The sequence below is a fragment of the Miscanthus floridulus genome, chromosome 3 (genome assembly GCF_019320115.1).
Source record: "Miscanthus floridulus cultivar M001 chromosome 3, ASM1932011v1, whole genome shotgun sequence".
Lineage (NCBI taxonomy): Eukaryota > Viridiplantae > Streptophyta > Magnoliopsida > Poales > Poaceae > Miscanthus > Miscanthus floridulus.
The window spans coordinates 71,156,816-71,171,749 of NC_089582.1; the positions used below are offsets into that span (position 1 = coordinate 71,156,816).

The 14,934-nt window shown below is 45.9% G+C and overlaps 2 protein-coding genes and 1 long non-coding RNA gene across 14 annotated transcripts in view; 2 read left to right on the top strand and 1 right to left on the bottom strand.

The window, feature by feature from the left end:
* LOC136541773 (uncharacterized) overlaps nt 1-9,258 on the top strand; it is a 29,289-nt gene extending 20,031 nt beyond the window's left edge. For 2 of the 12 annotated variants that reach the window (XR_010780467.1, XR_010780466.1), the window contains exons 6-14: nt 6,558-7,049; nt 7,173-7,312; nt 7,462-7,733; nt 7,832-7,932; nt 8,047-8,175; nt 8,265-8,347; nt 8,435-8,568; nt 8,757-8,908; nt 9,009-9,237. Coding sequence is in view for 1 of the 12 variants with exons in the window: in XM_066533862.1 (XP_066389959.1) it covers nt 8,488-8,568; nt 8,757-8,908; nt 9,009-9,156 (381 nt within the window). In the remaining 11 variants the exon portion in view is untranslated. Of the gene's footprint in view, nt 1-5,650; nt 7,050-7,172; nt 7,313-7,461; nt 7,734-7,831; nt 7,933-8,046; nt 8,176-8,264; nt 8,348-8,434; nt 8,569-8,722; nt 8,909-9,008 lie in introns of those variants that run through there. The other 10 variants (XR_010780471.1, XR_010780468.1, XR_010780465.1 and 7 more) reach the window with 10 other exon arrangements.
* LOC136541772 (uncharacterized) lies at nt 1,064-1,846 on the top strand. Its single transcript, XM_066533861.1, has 2 exons — nt 1,064-1,196; nt 1,272-1,846. The coding sequence occupies exons 1-2, from the start codon at nt 1,064-1,066 to the stop codon at nt 1,844-1,846; spliced, it is 708 nt and encodes a 235-aa protein (XP_066389958.1).
* Nucleotides 9,259-9,354: 96 nt separating the features above from the next.
* LOC136541775 (uncharacterized) lies at nt 9,355-11,786 on the bottom strand. Its single transcript, XR_010780476.1, has 4 exons — nt 11,458-11,786; nt 11,275-11,373; nt 10,469-10,519; nt 9,355-9,474 (listed from the first exon to the last, which is right to left on the bottom strand). It is a non-coding gene; the product is annotated as an uncharacterized lncRNA (long non-coding RNA).
* Between the last annotated feature and the right edge of the window lie 3,148 nt (nt 11,787-14,934).

Genomic DNA, 14,934 nt, shown 5'->3' on the forward strand with positions numbered 1-14,934 from the left:
GCCCTCTGGCTCGGCTGTCGAGGAGGTGGCGGCTGTGGCGTCGGTGTTAGCGGCGATCCCGGTGCTGATGGCGGTAGTGGCGTTGGAGGTGACTCTCGCGGCGGAGGCAAGGGAAACTGAGCTTCCCGCCTTGTCGGGTAGAGGGTCGCGCGGCTCGCCCTTGCCGTCTGAGCCGAAGGCGCCGGGGGAAGACATGGCCGGGCCAGGGTCGGGACGCCCGGTGGCGGCCCAGGTCGACGAGGTGGTGGAGATCCCGTCTGATGACGAGGCGGATGTCCCGGCGGAGCCGTTGGTGCCGTCGCGGAGCCTAACGGTGGTCCAGTCGGTGGCTGGGACCTCTAGCGGGCCGGTGATGTCACCGCGGGACTTGGCGGTGGCACGATTGGAGGCTGGGCCCTCCGGCGAGATGCCGGAGGGTGACCTGGAGTGGCCCTGCCCTGAGCATCCAGCGAGCGCGCGGTTCGTCCTTCGGGACTCCCGGGAGCATTAGCTCCGGGACATCTTCGGAGGGCAAGGGCACGTCGCGGTATCAGAACTCACCAAGCTGACCGCGCAGCTTGAAAGCGCCCGGAAGCGGGCTTTGTTTGCCCGGCAGTTGGTTGAGGGCGACATGCAGCTTGCGGTGGACGTGAGTTTCTGGTACTTGTCTTTTATCCCTGAATCCCTTGTCGGTTGTTTTTAGCGTGCTTACCTTTCATAGGAGATAAGGAAGACGTCGTCCCGCAAGTCCCACTTCCTTCGGTCGGAGTACGCCCGGATGGCCGAGCTTGAGCGTCGAGAGGAGTCCGCTTGCTGCGAGTCTCGAGACCGGGCGGCCGAGGCGGCCGCGGCGCGGGCGGAGGGGCAGCGTGCGGAGGAGCGGGCGACTGTGGCCGAGCAAGGGCTCGAGGCGGCAAGGGCCCGCTAGGCGGAGACTGAGGCGGAGTTGCGGGCGTCTCTAGCGAACACCGAGGTGGCGCTTCAGGAGGCCTTGGCGGCCCTTGATCCGGAGCGCGCCGCCCTGGAGTCGGCGGAGAAGGCCCTGGAGGTGGAGCGGAGGGCCCGGTCGGAGGCGGATCGAGAGATGCGCGCGCTCCGGGGCCGGGTGATGGAGACGGAGGACGCGAGTGCTCGGCTGCGTGAGCAGGTGTCCCAGCTGCGCGAGCAGGTGGCTCGGCAAGCGGAGGATCTCTCCACCCTTGAGGCTTCTCACGTCGGTATGTCACCTTTTTGTTTTTTGTTGTGTTGGCTTTTCCCTCAGCCTGTTTCTGAGCTCGTTGATCTTCTCGCAGAGCTGGGTGGAAAAGTGGAGGTGCTGGAGCGGGACCTGGAGACGACCAAGGCGACGCTTGGGCGGTGTACGGAGGAGTTGGCCAAGTCCCGTGAGGAGCGTCGTGCTCTTGTGGGGGATCTCGACCAGATCCGCAACGTTGCCCAGCACGTCGTTTCGGAGATCTTTGGATCAGCGCCGAGCACCAGCGCACCCGCTGTCCAGCTGGCGGTGGTCCCGGGGGACGTCCAGGATCTCATCAGATCCGGGTTGTTCTACGGAGCGTCGGGAGTGCTGACCGCAGTGGGGACGCACCATCCACACCTGGACTTCGCCACCATATGTACCGGATACGGTGAAGGCATGAGCATGGCGGACATCCAGTCGATCGGGGAGCGCTTGCTGCCGCACGCGCGGTCGGTGGCAGATCAAGTCTCCGCCGAGTGGGTGATGGACGTCCGTCGTGAAGACCTGGCGAAAAGCGCGCGTGGAGAGGATGATGCTACAGAGCTCTCGGATGGCGAGGAGCCTGGGTCGGAGGTGAATGTCGCCCCGGTTTTGGTCGAGCCGGATGCCGTGCCGTCGGGAAGTGAGTAGCCTGCGCCTTCGTTGGTTGCACCGTCGTCGGATGTCGCCGGGTCGGCCCAGTAGCATGTAAAGATATAATAGTAGTTAGTAAATGTAGGAAGTTTTAAGTTCGTGGGGAAGCCCCCGTGTAAGACGTTTTCGTGGTGTGTTTTAATGACTGCAATCGGTTTTTTGCTTTTGTAATGGAGTTGCTCCGTTCGTTGAAGCTTGTTCCCTTTCGTTCCTTAGTTCTCCCTTAGCATAATTTTTACTGTACGTTATGATCGGAGGTGACCTAGCACTCAATGACACATGATTTATACTGGTTCAGGCAACATGCCCTACGTCCAGTCGGGGTCGGTCGGCGACTTTATTTCTGAACCCAGGTGCTCAAAGTCTGTAGTGGGAGTACAAACAAGAAGGAGGAAGAAGGGGGTGTACAAGAGGTTCGGTCGGCTCCGACCGGAAGGGTCGCGGTCGGAACTTGGCGATCCTGTGGTTGGGGGTGTTGATGTCGATCTAGCGAGTCTGGGCTTGAAGAAGTCGATCTCCCTTGGTTAGAGGGAGCGCATCCCCTTTTATAGATGAAGGGGATGGCTTTTTACAGGTGAGAGGGAGAAAGTACAGATATTTCTAAGCCTTGCTGCCTACGGTGATGAAAACTGGATAATGGTTAAAGCCTCCCAATACTGTCGATGTTGCTGTAGGATGTCAGATGTGTACGGAAGGTCGAGCTATCTTCTTCAGGAAGGATGACGCCGGTACCTACAGAATACTTCTGGATGCCTAGTGGCATATAAGGAACTGTGCTATGTTCACCCGGTATGGCAAATCCTGGAGCCCATACCGCAATCGGTGTCCAGAGACACACGGAGGGGGCTTACCATATGGGAGTTTCTAGCGGCCCCTACAATACTTTGTGTCAGGGTGGCTGTAGAGCACTGCTTCGTGCAGGGTATGGTCCCTGGTACAGTGGTGTTGACTTGTGAGCCATGCCTTGCCTTTCTCCGCACGCCTTCTGGTTCTTTCCTAGCGGGCGTCCCCGGTCGGATGGTCCCTAGTCGGTGGTTCTGGCGCGCCAGTCGGAGAATAGCGATGAGCAGGGTTTTCTATGAATCCCGGTCGGAGACACGGGGTCGGAGTCAGAGGCGGTCCTCGGATCAGGCTTTCTGAGTGGAGGCCGTTCTTCTGGGCCGGGGCCTGACGCTAGCGCTCCGACCGGAGAGGCTGTTCGGAGCCGGCTTGAGCCTGAGCTAGTGCTCCGGTCGGAGAGATGGGCCGAAGGCGGCCTGGGCTTGAAGCGAGTGCTCCGGTCTGTTGAGTTCAGACTCTTGGGCCGGTCCAGAAGAAGAAAAGGCCGTTCTTCTGGGCCGAGCCTTGGCGTGAAAGGTGGTCCCCGAGGGACCCCGGGTTTATGAACCCGACACTCAGCCTTTACTCTACAACAAACATCACACTCAGCTACAAACCTTGCAATATCCTGTTTCAAACCTTTCCGCCAAAATCTTTTTCTCACATCTCTATACATCTTGTTGCTTCCCGGGTGGATAGAGAAAAGTGACTCATGAGCTTCGTTTAGGATTTGCTTCTTCAGATTACTACAAGTCTTTTTCCAAACCACAAAGTATTTGAGTGATCCAACCGGAAACTCTTATACTTTTGATCGCCTATTCTCTCTTTAATGGTAACGAGATCTTCGTCAAGTTGTTGTCCCGCCTTAATATCCCGCAACAAGTGAGAAGTCACTTGCAACATGGACAAGGAACCTTCAGCTACTTGGGATACATTCATCTTCTGCGTATCCTAACATAGTGAATCCACATTTCTCTCCATGAAGGTACAACCACAATTGGCCTTTCTACTTAAGGCATCAGCTACTGCATTTGCCTTTCCCGGGTGGTATTGATATTCAAATCATAATCCTTGATTAACTCCAACCACTTCCTTTGTCTCATATTGACCTCCGACTGGGTGAGAAAGTATCTCAAGCTCTTGTGGTCAATATAAATAGTGCATGGCTGACCAAACAAGTAGTGTCTCCAAATCTTCAGCGCGTGCACTACCGCTCCTAACTCAAGATCATGAGTGGGATAGTTCATTTCTGTAGTCTTCAACTGCCTAGATGCATAAGCTATGACAACCCTTCCTGCATAAGCACACAACCCAATCCAACATTGGATGCATCACAGTACACTTCAAAAGGCTTAGTGATGTCGGGTTGGCTAGCACGGGAGTTGTAACTAGCTTTTGCTTTAGAGTCTAGAAAGCCTCTTCTCTTTCTTTCGTCCAAACATACGGTTCATCTTTCTTAGTGAGTTTAGTCAATGGCTTTGCAATCTTGGAGAAATCTGGCACAAATCGACGGTAATAACCTGCCAATCCAAGAAAGCCTCGAACTTCCTTCAACGCAGTGGGAGTAACCCATTCCACTACATCCTTGATTTTACTTAGGTCCACGGAGATTCCGTTATGAGATAAGATGTCCTAAAAAGGAAACTTCGGTGAGACAAAATTCACACTTGCTAAATTTAGCATACAACTTATGCTCTCTCAGTTTTTGCAACACGACTTTCAAGTGTTTCACATGATCCTCTTCAGTCTTTGAATATACTAGGATATACTAGGATATCATCGATGAAGATAAACATGAACACATCCAATTCTTCGAAGAAGATGGAATTCATGAGATACATGAAGTATACTGGGGCATTTGTCAATCCAAAGGACATGACTGTATACTCATAGGAACCATACCGCATGGAAAACGCAGTCTTAGGTATATCTCCTCGGATTCGAATTTGATGGTACCCCAACCTCGAATCGATCTTGGAGAAGAATTAGGCTCCATCGGATACTCTGTGTGAGTGACGGATCATCCGGTATGAGCTGGCTGCTCTTGGTTTTCTGGTTTATATATCAGCAGGGACTCCGGAATATCGATGGACCCTCCGCTGTACCAAAAACTGTGATCTAGTTCTCTGGACACTCCTCTGTCTCTGGTGTATAACTCATTGGACGCTCCGGTGTGGTGACGGGCATTCCGGTGGGTTACAGACGTGTTCTGTGCAGGTGAACAGAGAGATATTCAGTACTATCGGATGCTCCGCCGGTGATGTCAGACTCTCCATCAGTACTGACAATGAACACTTCATAGCAACTCGAAATCCAAATCTTCACCCATGGTGCTTGCATGTGTAAACCATCTTCAGGGTAGGCTACTAGGGTTCTATGGAGCACATCTAGCTGGTTGGTTCTAGCTACATTGGGTGCAAACTAACTCTAGGCCACAGATCGACATTTTCTAGGTTTTGGCTCCTAAAGATGCAATCCTAGGTTTGGCTTGGTTAGATCCTTACCAAGGGCTGCAACAACAAGATACCAAGCTCTCCAAGGTGATGGAGCAGCTGGATCTCCTCCTTGGTGACTCGAAATCTTCTTCTTGTCTCCTCCTCCTAGCTCCTTATGGCAAGGGTGAGAGGGCTCCTCCCCCTTCTAACCCCTACCTCTTGTGGACGACGGCCTCTAGGTGATCTCCACGGCCATCTCTTGCTGCCTCCAAGCTCCAATCCCTTCTCCTTTCTCCTCCTTTCCTTCTCTTCCTTGCTTGAGTGTGGGAGAGAGTAGAGAGAGAGAGAGAGAGATGAACTAGAGAGAGAGTGAGAGTGTGAGATTGGTGCTTCCACGAAATGGACAACTGTGGTGATGTGTGGGACCAAGTGATTATCAAAGTGACACCTCACATTTCTGCATGGACGATCCTATCGGACAGTCCGTCGTGACGGCGGACTTTCCGGTGGTGTTGGTTACTGACTGACAGAGTTTGAACTTTGTCAGCGCGTGCAGTTGAACTGGCGGATAGTCCGGTGGTGTTGGCGGACCCTCCGTCAATCCAACAGTGAGCAGTTTGAATTCTTAATTATTTGATTTCAAATGCAAGAATGCTCAAGATGCTGATGCTCACAAGGGTGTCAGGACCAAGTCGTGACAATTAGATTCGATATATATTTCGAACGCTACTCCATTATACTTATTATTTAGGAAACCAAAACATTTGAACGTGTACCATAGGTTGATTAAAAATTTTAGATACCCTACTCCATTATACTTATTATTTGGCAGGCCAAAGCATTTAATCATGTACCAGAGGTTATTTAAAATTTTTAAAACCATACAGATATAGATAAGAAATGTGCACTGAGATTTTCCAGCCACAAATTAATTATTCTGAAACATAATCTGAAAGTAAACTTATATAATTTTTGTTGTTGTCATATTTTTTTCAATAATGCAAGTTAAAACGTTGATACAGCCATACATAGTGCAGATGGCAACAGAAAATGCTTTTAGTTATGCTATTTCATAATTAAATTGTCAACCAGAAAAATTAAAGGTTAATCTATTTTTAATATCTTAATTACTTGCTGCTCATCTGTCCATCCTATACCAGGGTTTATTGAAAAATTGGTGATACAATTAGATCAGATATATATTTCAAACGCTGCTGCATTATTATTTAAGTACCTTGATGTTTGAGTGGCCAAAGCATTTAAGCGTGTACCACAGTTTGATAGAAATTTTTAGAACCATAAAACTAATAAATGGGCACTAAGATTTTAGAGCGAAATCTTAATCAATCTGAAACATAATCTGAAATAGGCCTATATAATTTTCCTTGTGGTAATATATTTTCGATAGTATTCAATTGTTCTTATTACTGAACGCTTAGTTGCCTGTGTGATAGGCTACTACATCGTTACTGTTTTTACACCATCTTCATCTACAGGTACCAATTTTTCCTCTTATTTGCTCCTACCATTTCGTTTTGATTACCTTCATGCCATTGACATCTGGTTGCTTTGTGTCAGTGTCTATCAGATATATACTCCCACTATTAGCGTAATGTTTAGCATTCGTTTCCTGTTGCTCAAAATTCAGAATCAGCGGTGTTCATTCCCCATTATAGCTGTTCTTGGTTCCTCTATTCTGTTCAATGAATGGGTTCAAACAAATTAGTCTATCCTTTTTTTAGGAAAGAAACTGTCATCCTGCTGTGCTGCTGCTTCCATTTAAGCACAACTTCCTAACAGACAACCAGGTTTCATTGCACATACCAAACAGTATGTACAACACCAAGGACCTATGACTGTTCATTCAAACATGATGTGTGTACTGCTCCTTGCGGACTATAGTTTCCCTTCTTTTTCAACGTGGCTGCTAAGTGCCTAAGTCAAAGGTTATATGCTCTATTCCATCTATAAATTAGTTTACTATGTTTTTTCATTATTATTCACCTATTTTCAATACCAAAAATTAACATATTTTCTTCTATTTTGGTTATGGAACTATGACGCAAAAGATTTTCTTATCAGACCTCACACTAAAGACCAACAAAAAGGCAGACGTTTGTGTTTGTGTCATGAGAAAATGGACCTATGATGGAAACATTCTTGGTGGTCCAATCCTGCATATATAGGTCTTGTTCTGGCTGATGAAAAGGTACAGTACTATTGTCTTTGTCACCACTATATATTTAAATTTACACACCCAACTGTTCACATCCCAACTCAAAAAATATTTATCTCTTACAATTTGCCAATGCTATGGCACTTATCATTTTCTTCAATTTTGTTGCTGCTTCCATACAGGGAACTACAATATATGCCCAGATTCCACAAACGGATGTAGAGAGCAAAGGCCCTATGTTAAATCTTGGCAAGACTTACAATCAGCAAATTTAACGTGAGGGTTTCAAAAACAAGCTACGTGCCCTTTGTTGCAGAATTCATGATCGAGTTTACTTCCTTCACAACGGTGGTACCAGTCAGGGATCCACCTGACACATTCCCAGCATACATCTACAACATCACCCCGTTCAATGCAATACAACCAATTGGCCAAGCTGCAACAAAATTTATCGGTAAATTAAAATGCTTCACACCGGTTCTGTTCATTGTATTTAACGCTTTTTTTTGCAACATGCACAGACCATTAGCATTTGCTTCTTAACATATGTAGATGTTCTTGGTGTCATCACTGCGATTCACTTACCCAGAGATATGCCTCTCAAGGCTAAGGAAAGGATCGCTACATTTAGAGAAGTGACAAAAGGATTTAAAGTACGTCCTGCTACAAAAACTCCTAACTTCTCATCACATCTACAGCACTATATATTCTCAGCAAACTACACTTTTTGATTCAAAATAATATGTATTAACCCTTTACATTTATAGCAATGAAGAACTGAAAGTGACGTGGGGTGAACATGCTACACAATTCAATGTGAATGCTGTCTCCACTTTAGAACCTGCTCAATCAATCGTTGTTCTATTTGTTGGATGCTTACCAAAAGAGCATTTCCTGTAAGTTTTGCTCATCCAGCTTAGTTGATTAAACCCTTGTTTTTTGCATTTGCAAATCTATATGTGTTTTTGTTTTTTCCAACACGCAGATAAAACTCAGGTTAGTGGAGGAAATGTCTGCTGTTGGTTTTTTCAATCCAAATATTGAAAAGGTGCAACCATTTTATAACAGGTTATGTATTTTAAAACTTAGCTTCTCAAATGCATATTAACGCATTTAAAAAATGTAACCTGTGTTGATGCTTTTTGCATTGAATAGGTTGAAAAACAAACCTGTTCAAAATATATCAGCCCCTCCCAGACGCAGCAAACATGAAGCAGACACTCCAACCTGGTCTACTTCAACACAAAAAACTTGATGAACTGAACAATATGGATCCATTTGATTTCCAGGTATCTCTCTTAATATTTTTTAATTATTCTTATCCCTTTTCATATTGACAACAGACAAATAAAGAACTTTGCAATTTTGGATTGCAAATGCACACCTGCGCTATTAGTTCATTCATCTATACATTATCAGTATTTAAATGTCTCTTCTCTACAGGAAAAAGTTCATCTATGATGTCTCTTATGTACAGGAAGAAGGCTGCAAGTGCACTGTCACAATCACGCACATTCCACAAGATAACAACTGGTGGTACATCGGGTGCGAAAAATGCAAGAAAAAAACAACTGATGATTCCACTCCGTTCATCTGCAGCAAATGTGGTTGGAAACGACTGAGAACTAGGTACCACTTTGCGTGTTTAAATTCGTATGCACAAAGAGCTGAATAATCAATGTTACCACCTGTAACTCTTATCTATCGCTATTTGTCAACATCTGTGCAGATACAAGCTCTCTTTTGCGGCAGCGGATGACACAGCTAAAGCCAACTTCTTCTGCAATGATGAGATGGCTCGCATGATTGTGCGTCGAAATTGTCAAACGTTGTTGAATTCGCTTAGGAAAAACACTGATTTTCCTCCAGAGCTGTAAAACCCCAGAAGAAAAAATACAACCATCCTCCGGAGAATTACCACACTACACTACAATATCAGAGTACGCCGAAGCAAATCACGTCACCTAGATTAAGCATTAAATTAAGTCTTCTACGGTGACATAAATAAATGCATCTTCAAAGGACATAAATAAAGGCATCTTCAAAGACAACTAGCAAACCTAAGGTGTTTATTAGAATGCACAAAAAACTTTCATAACCAACTAATTTGTTATAACAAGTCTGTTTTATATGCCAACAAATGTGCACTCGTGCTGCCACTCCCATCCAGCCAAGCATCCTTGAAACTCATGTACCTGAGATAGGGGAGGCTAAGCGTATGAGGTTTATGTAAAACCTCAGCAAGCAAACTACTTTAACCAAGCTATTTAACTCACTGTTTGATTAAACATTAAATTTAAATGACATAATAATAGATAAATCAACACAATAGATACTTCAATATAATAGATACAACAATTGCTCTATAAAAATATAAATATACTTTACAATGCTATCGTAAATAAGAATGATGCACTGCAATGCATGACTTCACTTCTACCCATATGTCCCAAGGAGAGAAAGGGCTGCAAACGCAATGCTCATCAATGTGCGTTGTTGTACCGGTACTTACCACATCAATTCGGCTACGGTTTCTTCAAATGCATATCAACGGGAAGAGTCCAAATGCAAATGTTGCAATGATGCAATTCACATACTTCATATATACCTCATAATAATAATTTAGAGAGTAATAACACAGTCTATGAAAAATAGCATACTTCAAAGTAAATAAATAACTTCGATTTCAGATTATCTGGCTAATGTGAGAAAATGAAGGAGGCAATTCAAACAACAAAGCTAAAGCATGTGGACCACGGCGTCACGTTTACTTGCCTTTACCGAGATTAAATAAAAGAGCTAGGCACTCTCCGAAGGCAAACCACCTGATCAAAAGCAATCCTCGGTACCAACTTGATCACACCAATAAGTATAAACAACAAATAACGCACTAGAACGCCCCCAAACCCACCCGTCCAAGCTTCTACCATTTAATTCGGCTACGGTTTCTTCAAATGCATATCAACGGGAAGAGTGCAAATGCAAATGTTGCAACGATGCAATTCACATACTTCATATATACCTCATAATAATAATTTAGAGAGTAATAACACAGTCTATGAAAAATAGCATACTTCAAAGTAAATAAATAACTTCGATTTCAGATTATCTGGCTAATGTGAGAAAATGAAGGAGGCAATTCAAACAACAAAGCTAAAGCATGTGGATCACGGCGCCACGTTTACTTGCCTTTACCGATGATTAAATAAAAGAGCTAGGCACTCTCCGAAGGCAAACCACCTGATCAAAAGCAATCCTCAGTACCAACTTGATCACACCAATAAGTATAAATAACAAATAACGCACTAGAACGCCCCAAACCCACCCGTCCAAGCTTCTACCATTATGCTGCTGTTAATGATAGCAGATTTGTCCCTTCTCTTTTTCATAGACTCTTAACCATACACTCAAAACTTCCCAAAGTCGACCAGATGAGAGAAAACTCCATTATATACAACTTTGGTATAATAAGATTCAGCATAAGAGACCTCCAAAATAGCATAAACATCCTCTTAACTTAACTGAATTTTCTGACGGTCAAAACAGGACGGCTATCTTATAAAATTCATAAGTGGAGATCTACTTGTCCAAATAAAATGTTCTATAACAATCTGGAAAGCTTAAGAAAGACCCTACAACTTTTGTGCATATCACAATTTCAAATGCTTCCATCAAAAACTTAATAGATCTAAAACTGTCCAGATTCTTGTCACTGAAAAGCAGTCTTCTTCAAACGACCATATCTCCCAAAATACAAAGTCTATGAAGGTGATCTTGGTGTCCAAAGAAATGTAGTGAAGTCATCTACAACTTTGTCCACAGCGGAAAATTTTATTAAGGCCATTAAGATGCTCTAAAACGATGATGAACAGGGACTGCAGTCTGACGGGATTTCAGAACAAGGTCGAAATTAATTTCGGCAATTACTCCAACTATTAGATGATTTGATCCATAAATCTTGATCCAAAGAAACGGATTAGAAATCGATATCTCACCTAGGGCAATCACAGAGACCACGATGATAAACCTCTGGCGACCTACTCCTTCCTTCCTCTTCTTCACCTCACGATGATCTTCATCGTTAGCACCCTGATCTACGTTGCACGTGGTACACCATCATGAACAGCGAGAGAACGAGAAGCTGATGCCAAAAACAGGGAGAGAAGATGATGACTAACCATAAATCCGAGAAAGAAAGGCACTGCAGACGATGATGACGGCGGCGGTGGCGGCGGACGACAGCAAGCCCTAAATCCTCTTTTTCTTTCTCCCTTCTTCCCCTTCCCTTTTCTCTTGTGCGGAACATAGATGGGAACTACGGCTGGTGGCAAGGTTCGGCCATTGGGGAAAAACATAAGAAGTTGAAACGCACGGCAGGTCTTCCTAAGACTATCTCCAACGAGAAAGACCCATTCCAAAGACCCATTCCGGAATTTGGGTGACGCACAGTGAATGAGTGTGATACCCAAATTCCTCCGTTTCCAACGGCGAAGGCAAATATCTTCGGTCCTCTCTCCCACGCGGGCATGGCGACGGCGACGACGTGGGGCGACGGCGCGCTCTGGCGCTGGCGTGGCGCCCGGATCCGGCCCCCCTCCCTCTCCTTCTTCCCCGAGCCCGGCAGAGCTCGCGCCCGCGTCCGGCCCCCCTCCCTCTCCTTCTCCTTCTTCGCGCCCGCGGTTCGGCGGAGCTCGCGTCTGGCGGAGGTCGCGCCCGGCCGAGCTCGCGCCCACGGCTCGGCGGATCTCGCCCCCGCGGCTCGGCGGAGCTCGCCCCCGCGGCCCGGCCGAGCTCGCGCCCGGATCCGGCCCCCCTCCCTCTCCTTCTCCTTCTTCGCACCCGCGGTTCGACGGAGCTCGCGTCCGGCGGAGGTCGCGCCCGGCCGAGCTCACGCCTGCGCCGGCGGATCTCGCGCCTGCGGCTCAGCGGAGCTCGCCCCCGCGGCCCGGCGGAACTCGCCCCCGCGGCCCGGCCGAGCTCACGCCCGGATCCGGCCCCCCTCCCTCTCCTTCTTCCCCGAGCCCGGCCGAGCTCGCGCCCGGATCCGGCCCCCCTCCCTCTCCTTCTTCTTCCCCGAGCCTAGCGGAGCTCGCGCCCGCGTCCGGCCCCCCTCCCTCCTTCTCCTTCTTCGCACCCGCGGCTCGGCGGAGGTCACGCCCGGCGGAGCTCGCCCCCGCGGCCCGGCCGAGCTCGCGCCCGCGCCGGCGGATCTTGCGCCCGCGGCCCGACGGAGCTCGCGCCCGCGTCCGGCCCCCCTCCCTCTCCTCCTTCGCGCCCGCGGCTCGGCGGAGCTCGCGCCCAGTGGAGCTCTTGCATCGTCTTGCCCCGACGGCCGCGCCCTGCCCCGACGGCTCCCACCATTTGCATCGTCTCTCCTCGAAACGCATATTTGCCTTACCAATCGCAGAGGACCCAGAATGGGTAGCTGGTTTCGGTCCTCCGTTGGAGGAGTGTTTTGATACCCAAAAACACTGTGCCGAACGCATTTTTGCGTTTAGGTCATTCGTTGGAGACAGTCTAAGGTGTCCTAGACGGACACAACATGTACGTGGTTTTTTTTTTCAAATCTTGCAATAAGCATAAATTTATTATCTGGACTCGGAATAACATGCATGAGGGCAGTCCCAATGAAAAAAACTAATAGTTTATATAACATAGAATACCGCACAAAAAAAGTATTGCTTTCCAACCCATGGTTTCTATGAGTAATAATTATTTTATCTTTCTCTCTCTCAACTCTATCTTCTTCCTCTAATTGGAGTGCGGCACGAGCCCCTTAGAAACTGGTGGTTTCTCCCCAATGGCGATTTTATGGTTTCTTGGCGCATTGGGTCAAGAGAAGACCTGATTTCTTCATGAGGAAACCATTTCTAGGATTTTTGCTCTCTTTCTTCATTAATTACGTTGCCATGTCAACGTTTTGCCTACGTGCAAGTCATTTAATGAGGATAGAAACCATCATCAATACACTATTGGGACTGCCCTGAGCAGTCTATTGAAAAGCATTCGACGAGCTCTACGCATGGGTGGTCTCTGTTGATTCATCCAAGGAATGGATTGAAAAGTCAAAATTTCGACCTCTATTTAAAGCTGGTCAACCTTCACTAAAAAAAACTTAGTGCATACTAAAAAAAAGACCATATTTATGAAATGCATTCTCGGGTCTTACAAGATCTCAGTCATTGTCTCAAAGAAATTCATGTTTGCTATTAACCTAACTAATGAAGCATACCGTTCTATGGAATCAAGGACGTACCTGGTGAACTCTATTAAACTCTATATCATGAGCGACAGGCATCTAAAACAGGCCCTATTCTTCTTCTCCAACCAGCTAACCAGGCGTCAACCAGCGCAGCACTATGACACCTTCACAGAAAAATAACACATGATGGACAAATTGAGTCTGCAGCTGATATCATGAACCCTGTCACTGTTTCGTTACGTTAATTTAAAATTATTGTACCTATATCTAGCTGGGTACTACCAATTTTTGCTTAAATAATGTGACACGGTCTATTAAGTGTTAATCGGTATTTTCTTTCATCTTATCAATAGACGCCTACACCGGGGTTTGAATCTGATCAGACACCACAAAAGCATGGGCTTACTGAGTAAGACAAATTTTCATCCAAAATCAGCACACATTAACATTAGAGCTCAAACATTCTACATTTTTTTACTTACAGTGCTAACAGATTAGTACACCTTACCATTGACAAGTCATCTACAGAAATAGAAGCAGTTCGCAAACAGCTATTCGAAGGCAACATAAATGACAAAGAAGTATGCATCCAGCAAATTTTCCCTTATACCATTAACAATTTTTAATTTGTTGGGAAAACAGATGCAGTTGAACAGAGAGGACCATGATCCATCTTTTTACCCCCTGGTTAGTTTGTACATACCTAAATATTTGCCTCCACATATACAGGAACAAACAAACAATGATGAAACAAAAACAAAGAAGCTCGCTAACACCAGGCTAAGAAAAAGTCTACCTCATTATCCAAGTCCACATCAAAAAAGTAAGCCTCCATACATGAATTCAAGGTTACATTAGTAAATCTACGGATTTTTGGTTCCTATGAGCTGATGTTTTACATGCAGACCAAAAGTGGATGACGCTAAAGAGGAAGTAAAGAGTAGAAGTCGCAGAAGTCACTAGAAACAGGTCTGTAAGTAATCCAATTTTAACAATGCTAATATCCTTTTTATACATGTTTTTCATCCTACCTCTTATTGTATAATTAGTACAACTTACATAAAGTAGATCGGTTCATGTTGCTTTGTAAATTTTGAACCCTCCAAATACTTCCCTTCAGATATTAAAAAAGAAGCTCTCAATTTACAGCAACCATGGATTTGATACCTTATTGTGTTTAGTAAGTTCAGTTCTTGAGTTGGGGAAAAAGAAAATGACTTCCCCAACTCCTATATGTTTGTGCCTATGTTCAGATACATGTCCTCTGTTCGATAATAGGAATTAGCATTCTCCATATGAACTGCAAATATTAAATATGTCCTCTGTTCTCTGTTTTCAATCATGAATGCTAATAAGCTTATGAAAACAGAGATTAAATATAAATGTCAGTGTAATGAATTTGGATTTACTAGGGTTTCGTGAATTTTTTTGGGTGATACAATTAGATTAGATA